The 9,206-nt window shown below is 39.6% G+C and overlaps 1 protein-coding gene across 1 annotated transcript; it reads right to left on the bottom strand.

The window, feature by feature from the left end:
* Positions 1-252: 252 nt before the first annotated feature.
* Positions 253-1,206, bottom strand: OR6P1 (olfactory receptor family 6 subfamily P member 1). The gene has a single exon (XM_008532130.1). The coding sequence runs from the start codon at positions 1,204-1,206 to the stop codon at positions 253-255; it is 954 nt and encodes a 317-aa protein (XP_008530352.1).
* Positions 1,207-9,206: the final 8,000 nt, after the last annotated feature.

Here is a 9,206-nt window from a genome sequence, read left to right as displayed (position 1 = left end):
CAGATTTTTCTGGAAATTTGCATTTTAACAAACTCCCAGGAGACTCTTGTAGCAAGCTCAATCTTAGTTTAGAAACCCCTATACAAGATCAATGATTCATAAACTCTTGTTTGTATGAGGAGATTCTCAAACACTATTTAGAGAAACTGTGTACTAATTTATATTGATGTTCCCTTTAAGCCTGTTTTATGATTCCTGAAGGTGGCACTATTAAGACCCTGTTTCTTTCTTCCTGCCAGGCTCTGTTATATGTCAATCTTGGATATCACCTGAAGAATGGCATCTGTGCAGGACTGCCTTCCTGAGGGCATCCTTCACCTCTTTGTTTCTCAGGCAGTAGATAGCTGGGTTGAGGAACGGTACAATGATGGTGTAGAGCACAGAGATGATCTTATTGTGGTTGAAGGTGTACATGGCCTGGGGCCGTGCATAGGTGAAGAGAGTAGAGGTATAGTAGATGACAACCACTGCCAGGTGAGAGGCACAAGTGGAAAAGGCTTTGTGGCGTCCCTGGGCAGTAGGAATCCTCAGAATGGCTGCAATTATGGAAGCATATGATGAAACCACAACCAACAGAGGGAGTAGAATCATTACAAGGGCCAAGAGGAAGTCTACTAATTCTGCTTGTTCCTTGTCAGAGCAGGTGAGGTTAAGTAGTGGAGAGATATCACAGAAAAAGTGGTTGATGATATTGGGTCCACAGTAAGACAATCGGGAAATGAAAAGAAGCTTCATCATGGAGCTGAAGAAGCCACTGCCCCAAGAGGAAGCAGCAAGTCGAGTGGCCACACTGAAAGACATGAGACTAGAATAACGGAGAGGTTCACAAATGGCCAAGTAGCGGTCATAGGCCATGACTGCCAACAGGACACACTCAGTGCAGGCTAAGGCAATGAAGAAGTAGAGTTGGGTCATGCAACCTACATAGGAGACTCTATGTTCCTGGGTAAGAAATTCTCCCAAGAACCGGGGAACCGTGACATTGATGTACCACAGCTCCAGGAAGGAGAGATGGCCAAGGAAAAAGTACATTGGGCGATGAAGGTTTGGAGTGAGCCAGATTGTGGAAATGATGAGTGCATTCCCCAACAATGTCAGCAGATAAATTGCAAGGAAGAGGGCAAAGAGGAGTAGCTGGAGTGGTGGAGAGGTAGGGAAGCCCACCAAAACAAACTCTGCTATGTGGCCTCCACTGAAATTTCTCATGATCTCTGCTTGACTTCCTGAAAAAGAACAAGATATTGAGAGACAGGTGGAGAAAATCGTAACATCTCCTCACAGATTACAAACTTCTGAAGATGCTCAATGGTATATTATTAATTATTATTTTGTTCCTTCACTTTGCTGTTTAATCTCCCACCTCAAGGATAAAGTTCTCAGACCTGAGGCTTGTACTCAATAACTTAGCAATCTCAACTACAGTGGGTATTTTATAAATGTTTGCTGAGTGATTTCAGGAGAAGTTCTAATATATCAATTCGTGTTTTTTTAATCCATGACATACTCTTCCTTCACTTCCCATAAACTTCTAAGCCCCATAGAAGATTTATTCAGTATTTGTTGAATGAATGAGTAAAAGAAGGACTGATAGCAAGCTGAAGCCTGAGGGTTTAACTCTCAAGGGAAACTGGACTCAGAGGAATTAGTAGGTCAAAGACATTACTTGAGCTATAGTGCAAGGCAGCATGGGAGGCGGGAAGTGTGTTTGGGAAGTATTCATTCACAGTTGGAAGAATAATTCAGCATAGAGGAGATAAAAGGGTTGTACTCCAGAAAGGAGTAATTTTCCCACTCATTTTACAAGTATTTTTCAGTATGTTTTATTGCTAGAATTAGACGGTCTTATTCTCAGAGCTAGTGTGGTAGGCTGAAAAGTGGACCCCAGAAAGGTGTCCATGTCTTAATCCCTAGAACCAGTAAATATTACATTGTATGACAGAGTCTTTGCACATGTGATTAAGTTAAGATATTGAGGTGAGATTCTCCTGGGTTATCCAAGTGGACCTTAAATTCAATTTCAAGGGTCCTATTATGAGAAAGGCAGAGGGAAATTTAAAATAGAAACAGAAAAGAGAAGGCAATGTGATGAGAGAACAGAGAAAGATTTGAAAATGCTGGATGATTGGAGTGATGTGGGCACAAGCCAAAGAATGCCAGCAGCCAGCACAAGCTAAAAGAAGCAAGGAATGGATTCTCCCCTAAAGCCTCTGGAGGGAGCGAGGCCTTGCCAACACCTTGAATTGGGCCAAAGGATATTGATTTCAGACTTCTGGCCTCCAGAACTGTCAGAATAAACCTCTATCGTTTTAAGCCATCAAATTGGTGGTGATTTGTTACAACAGTCACAGAAAACTGATACAGTTGGTGAGGCATCAGAGTGGAAGAGGCAGTCATATGCCTCCCAACCATCCCTCTGTGCCTTCCTAGTCTCCTATCAACATTGCTCATGGCCTGGCATCTCCAGAAGGCATCTAGAAAAATTATGAACCTCACTTGAGACTGCGTCACAAGTTAGATTATCATCAAGCACTTTCATTTGGGGTGGGACTTAAACACTTGTCTTCACATTTTTTTCCTTTCAGCAACCTTAAAAGCAATATATCAGCTTGCATATTTTAAAGTTGACATCCATTTTATTATCATACATTTAAATAGTTGCAGGGAATCTAATTGCTACTGAATGTGACTATTAGCATTTTAAATGAAACTATTACATCACTCCTTTATATGTTCAGTGAATTCTAAATGTTGGTGCTATCATACCCCCCAACACTTATCTTAAATATTACGTGAGTGCAGGTATCTTTAAAAAATAAAAATTTTGCATTATTTTTCTCACTGAACTCACAGTTCAAGGTATTATATTTTTATAACTGAGAGCCTTTTATTGATTTTTACATATTTATCGTCTATTATCTATCTATTTATCTATCGCTCTGTCTGTCTCTCTCTGTGTCTCTCTGTGTGTCTCTCTCTCCCTAACTACCTATCTACCTGCTTTTTTGTTTCCTGTCCTCTTGGCTGTAAGAGTTTTGAAAACAGTTTTCTTCTAGATATTATTATATGACTAGCATACATTTCACCAGGGTAATAGAAATAGATGGCAAATTTTTAAAAATACGTTAGACAACCTTTTAAAAACTTCTTGGAACACCATTTTATAATAATGTGGATTGCACTTTTTTTAATTCTTGTGTGCATCCATGAAGACTACGTATTATCACAATGACAAATGTTTCAGCATTATTCCATTCTAAATCATCATTTTGGAGATATAAACTCTGAGGAAACTTGTTCACATAAATAAATGGCATTGATATACCATTGCTCAGAGAATGGAAGTTGTTTTGTTATAGTAATAATCCTAAATTATTTGAATTTTCTGTTAGTTATGTGTTAAAAATTACACAGCGATCTATCATCAAAATAATTTCTATTGATCTATTAGTTGACATTTCTATTAGCTTCAATTTCAATTATGTTGAAAGAAATGGACTAGAAACCACTGACTTTCAAAAGGAGACATTACTCAGTTATTAGTCATTCTCGTTCTCAGCACTGACATTATCACTGGCACTACCTTAGCCTCTGGGACACTTTCACAGAGTAAGATTATGCTATGCCTTCCCTTGTACAGAGGGAGAAAAGTTGTGAAAAGGAAAGTGAGAAAGGAGAAGAAATACTTTCTCGAGCAGATCAATTTTAAGAAGAATTGATAAGGGAGTTGAAGGCCATGGAATGATTCTTTTGGAAGAATTCATATCTGTATCTTGGAAAGTTCTTTTGTACCCTCCAGGGCACATAAACCGAGGTTTGGAAAGCTGACTTCATGTGTCAGATACTTTTCTGAGAGAGAGTTTGAAGGGAGGTATGGGTGGAAAGGATGAGGACAGAACAGGAAGGAAGCACAGCACACTTCAGGGCTAGGTAATAATAGAGCATGGGAGAAATTCAAAAATGGTGGCTGGAAACTCCAAAGAGCTGACGTAAGGAAATTCGAATGCTGAAGTAGACTAAGCAATGACAGAAAGCCTGAAAGGGATCTGTCTTCATCCCTCTATTCTCAGTATTCAGAGCAGTGCCTAGAACATAGTAGGCATTAAAAAAATAATAATAGGATGAGTTTCAGTCTTGATTTGTATAATCTTGAATAATTTACTTATTTTCAAATACGTATTTTGTAAATAACACAAACAATACAAACTAGAGTTCTTTCCAGTTGTAGTACTGCATGAAATGTGATTGAAATTCCAACTTGGCCCAGGATCAGTCCTGGGGGATGGGGGAAAGAAGTTGTTAAAAATGGAGTGGAGAGTGGGAAGCAGCTGAGGAAATTCATTGTCTGGTTCACAAGCATTTTTGAAGCCAATCCTGCTCTGCAGACCACTCTGGCTTAAATCGTCTACTGATTCAAATGCAAGCCTGAGCATAGGGTCCCTTGTGCCCAGAGGTCCCTGTGACCCTAACTCCTCCCCACTGCTCAATATTACTTTATGTCATCATCTTCATAGGTTTTCTGCTCAATTGTTGAAAAAAAAATGCTGTCTGCTCCTTAGACTGGCCTGCTATTTAATCCCTGCCAGATACTGTCTCTCCCCTTTATCTATGCCCTGTTCCAAATATACCCTCCCTTTTAGAGAAGGCCCTCCTGCATAGACTGCTTCTGAATCACAGTACTCAGATCCTTCCAGTAGCTCTGAGCATATTCGTGCACCGTGTGGACTGAACTTTTGTGTTATTTGTTTCTTTTTTTCTGTTCCCTCTTACTTCTGGGCTACATCTTTCCTTCCTTGTCAGTCCTGGAACATATTCCTGCCCTACTGACACTTGAAGCTTTATGATATCAGGGCAGCATCTGACCACAATAGCAGAGGAGCTTGAAATTTTAACCTTCACTGAGTGATAAGCTCTTTACATACATCCTTCTCGTTTGACACCTTAGGCTCCAAATAATAATTAATGAGGAAGTTTTTGAGTATTTCTTCTGCCGATGAAAATAATCCATAACGAATCTATAGATGAAAATTTGGATGAGTTTATTCTGAGCTAAAATGTGAGGACCATGGCCTGAGGACTTTCTTCCCAAAGGAAGAAAGAACACCAAAGAAATGGGGTGTACAGAGTGGTTATATGCCCCCAAAGAAAATGTTTTACATATGATTGAAATGTCCCTTTTACAATAGTCGTGAGACTGCTCTGTCGGCACAGCAATTGATGGATGCAGCAGGTAGGTCTGCTGTCTCGGTGGGTACAGCAGGGTGGCAGGTCTGTTGTCTTGAGCTGGGTGGTCACAGGTGAGCACAACAATCAGTTCCTAGCCTAAGGAAAGATGCTTATCCTTAAGGAAACACCAATGTGGGGGGAAGTTGCACCATTATCTTAAGGGCATTTATTCTTGCCATAGTAAATGTTTAAAGCAGATATACAATGCATGCTCCATGGCCATGTCAGGCCCTTTTGGAAAAACAAAGTCAGGTCAAATTGGATTTACACCAAATGGCTTCCTTATATGCTCCAATATATCCTATTGCTTGCCATTTCTATTTGTCACTCCCATTGCATTTCCTCTTTCCTGGAAAATGCATAGATTATCTCAGGAGTAAATGATGTTAATGGTATTGTACAATCCATCTTCTACTCACTCTTGAAAGTTCCCTTTCATGGTCACCTTCCCTTCCACATCTATCAACCATCACTTTTATTTAAACTGCCAATCATGTCAGAGTTCTTTAAGACATCACTCTGATTTCTACTTCTGCCCATGACTTTTGCACGTGAATAAACATCATAAACGTCAGTTCTTCCTGTGTAGACTTTGTCCGGGAGATCTCTCACATCTGCTATTGTGACTATGACTCTACTAACAGATCTGTAGAGTAACTACATATTTACCTGGATTTCTCATCCTCAGGAGCAGAAATTCACTCATTACTCTATCCTCATTGAGTTCAGAGCTTTACACATAATAGGTACCCAATAAATCTTTATTGAGTAAGCTAAGAAATAAATAATAGAATAATTTAGGAGCTTGGAAAATTAATGTTCCTTCTCTCTTTCAGAGGTAGAAGGCTGAACCTGTTTTTTAATCTATCAAATAGGGATGCTGTTGCTGCTGTCATTCCACTTCATTAGGCTATGTGACCATCAAAAAGACAATTTAGGTGAGGATGATTTGTCGACAATGTGAAACACACTTATTAAAACCTATTGGTGAGTCTATAGATCTGTGGACCTAAAACCATGGAGACATAACTTGGATTTCCCCACTTGGCTTTTTATAGCAGCGTAACTGACTTAATTCCTTTCTAACCTCCACCTCCTAGATGTTCCATAAATGAAGTCTAAACAGTACATTGCCTGACCCCAAGTGGCCCTCCTCAGGAAGCAACACAAACCTTTGTCCAGAGATGCATTGAGCAGGGCCTTGTACACAGGAATATCCCATTTTCAGAGAAAATTGTTTGTTTTCTTTGAATTCTTCACTTCATCATCACAAATGGCATAATTGTAACTTACTTAGCAAAGTACCTGTGAATCAACCACTAAGGATGGTCTGGAGCCACTATAATTACTGTCTTAGGCTGTGTCCACATGGCGTGTGTAGAAAACATAATAAGAAAATTGATTACTGTCTACAAGGCACTGAGTACTTTTCCTATACTAGCTTAATTCTCATAAAAGTTCAAAGAGTTTAAGGACCTTCATCTCCATTTATAAATGACGCAGAGAGGCGAATGATTTTTTTGTTTAAGTTTTGTAGTATTTTTTGGCTCATCTGTGTATGGCAGTCAAATTCAATCAATAGTTTTTTTTTAATCCCATTTGAATTTGGGCTCTGTAGATATGGACTGAATCTGGCAGGTATGGCTTTGGTCATGGCCTTAGGGTAAGGTTGGCGGCTGCTCTCTAAACAAACCAAGATTGGCCCCTGCCTCTCCTACCATCCAACTCTGCTCTCTGGATTCCTCTTTTCCATACACAATGTCCTGTCCTTTCTGTCACATTCACCCATCTCCAGCACTTCATTTCAATGGAACTTAGAAACATCTCTTACAATTGTGAACATTTCAAGTGTATTTCTCAGGCGTCAACTCTATAATCATAAACATTTGGATATCAGTAAAATAACAAGCACGCAGTATGAAATATTTCAGATTTTAAGCCAATTAAACATCTGGAGAAATTCAAGAGATTTTCAGGATTATGAGGCATCTGGAAACCACAGGGAATAGATGAAGGATCTAACCTGAGTAAGGACAAAATTTGTCACAGAGGTGTACCTAGTTCTTTCATTGCCTTTCTTCTGCACTCACACACACACCCTGTCTTTCAATGTTTGTCAATATGCTGGTTACCTGTTGCTTCTGGGCATGTGCAGTCAGCACCAGCTACTCTTCAATAAAGCTGATACTTCATGCTGGTCTTTGAGTCATTTGTGGCAAAACAGGACAGAGGTTTGGCAGATGAGTCCCTGAAGTAAACAGAGGCAGCAGTAGCCAGTCCTTATCACCTCATCATCAGGAATACAGCCCCTTAGGACACCTTGCCATGATGACCTACTTTTCCCCAACAGGAATGTGTTCAAGTCACCCCAGGGATCACACATGATACAATGAAAGAGCAGGGTCTGGAGGGACATAGCCATAGGGGGAAGTAGAATACATTCCTTGAGTTCGTTGTCTGAGTACCATCCATAGTTCGTCTGCAAACCCTGTTTTCAGAGGGGCTGAAGAGACTATCTCTCTGCATCAGTAGGTAGCTATAATGATAATTCAAGTCTAAAGTTCTATTGAGGAGATAAAACAATAAAGTAAGGGAATCATGGATAAATTAATTCTGACTGGCTCTTTAGACTGTTGAATTTTTGAGAAAATATTATTTGTCAAACTCTATCCAGCTTTGCGTCTCTGTCACTTGTCTGTATTTATGTGTGAGAGAGAGACACTTTATCTCCCGTCCACTAGTCTACAGGTTCCAATGGAGGAAGCATCATTTCCTGTTCGCTCCTTTTTATATCCCTTTGTGAACAGAACTGGGCTAGAAGGATACACAGAGAAGATCTGAGGATAACTGGAGTGAGGATGTGCAGAGAAGTAATTTCACATTCCTGATTCTTGGCTCAAACCTGAATCTGTTTTTGAAAAGGATGGGGTTTTCCTTCTCTCACAACTCTGTGTTTCCTGACTGCCATTCATGCTAAGTTACTCCTCTGCTTCTTGGTTTACTGGAGCTGTCACAAATGGAGTTTTGGAAATAAAAGAAATTTTAACTAAATTGGAGTCAGGAAGGCCTGTAGGGATGCTCTCATGTCCTATCACACATGGTCAATTACACCAAATAGGAAGAGAGGGATGGCTTGTACCTTGGGCAGGATGTAAAACTACTTTAGTACTGAAGGGAGTACTTCTTTCCTCACCTGGCAACAGTCCAGCCAATGAGAAATGCTGTATTTAAGTCAATAAGAATCCATTGCTGCCCTGAACTGTTACTCTCCCCCAGTGGACTTTCGTTTAGAACTCCCCTCCTTGCTGTTTCTTTTTCTCTATAAAACCAGCTCCCCATCCTTGTTTACTGCATTTGTCTATGATTTGCCATGGCACACACATACCAAATTGCAACTCTTTGGACTATTCGCAAAAACTCATTTTGAGTCTTTTCAAGTCAACAGAGTACATTATTCCTGAGGTGTGAGCTAATCTCCCTATCATTGGAAAGGTTCAAGTAGAAGTGCAGTGACCTCTTGTTTAGGATGCAATACTGGGGAGTGAGCACACTGCACTGGAACTAATTTCCCACTCCTCCCTGTGATAATGAAAGTTTGTGGTTACTGCAAAATAATAGGATTACAAACATAGACTTCACAAAACTTTAGATGATGTTATAAATAATGGGAGAATTATGGTTATCTCTGAGTTTTTAGCCAGAAATGGTGAGGAGATGTTAAGCTCTCAGAAAACACAAAAGAAGAACATGAGAAAATCAATGATTAATTCAGTCTTGACATACTAAGCTCAAAGAAAGAAGCAGATAGATGCAGCAATAACTTAGAAATGTTGGCCTGTATCTTAGATCTGTCTTCAGATTATAAACTGAGTGGTAATAAACATTAATAAATATGATAGAAGCAGATTTTATAGATTTAACTAGAGGAACAGAATCTAGGAAAAGAGAGAAAGATATACAAGAAATCTTGAGATAGAGACTTT

Source organism: Equus przewalskii, unplaced genomic scaffold (assembly GCF_037783145.1).
Source record: "Equus przewalskii isolate Varuska unplaced genomic scaffold, EquPr2 ChrUn-6, whole genome shotgun sequence".
Lineage (NCBI taxonomy): Eukaryota > Metazoa > Chordata > Mammalia > Perissodactyla > Equidae > Equus > Equus przewalskii.
This window is presented reverse-complemented; position numbering and strand designations above follow the sequence as displayed.

Bases quoted from the DNA above. Each gene is read 5' to 3' on its own strand.
- OR6P1 (XM_008532130.1), bottom strand. From the start codon at position 1,206: ATGAGAAATTTCAGTGGAGGCCACATAGCAGAGTTTGTTTTGGTGGGC.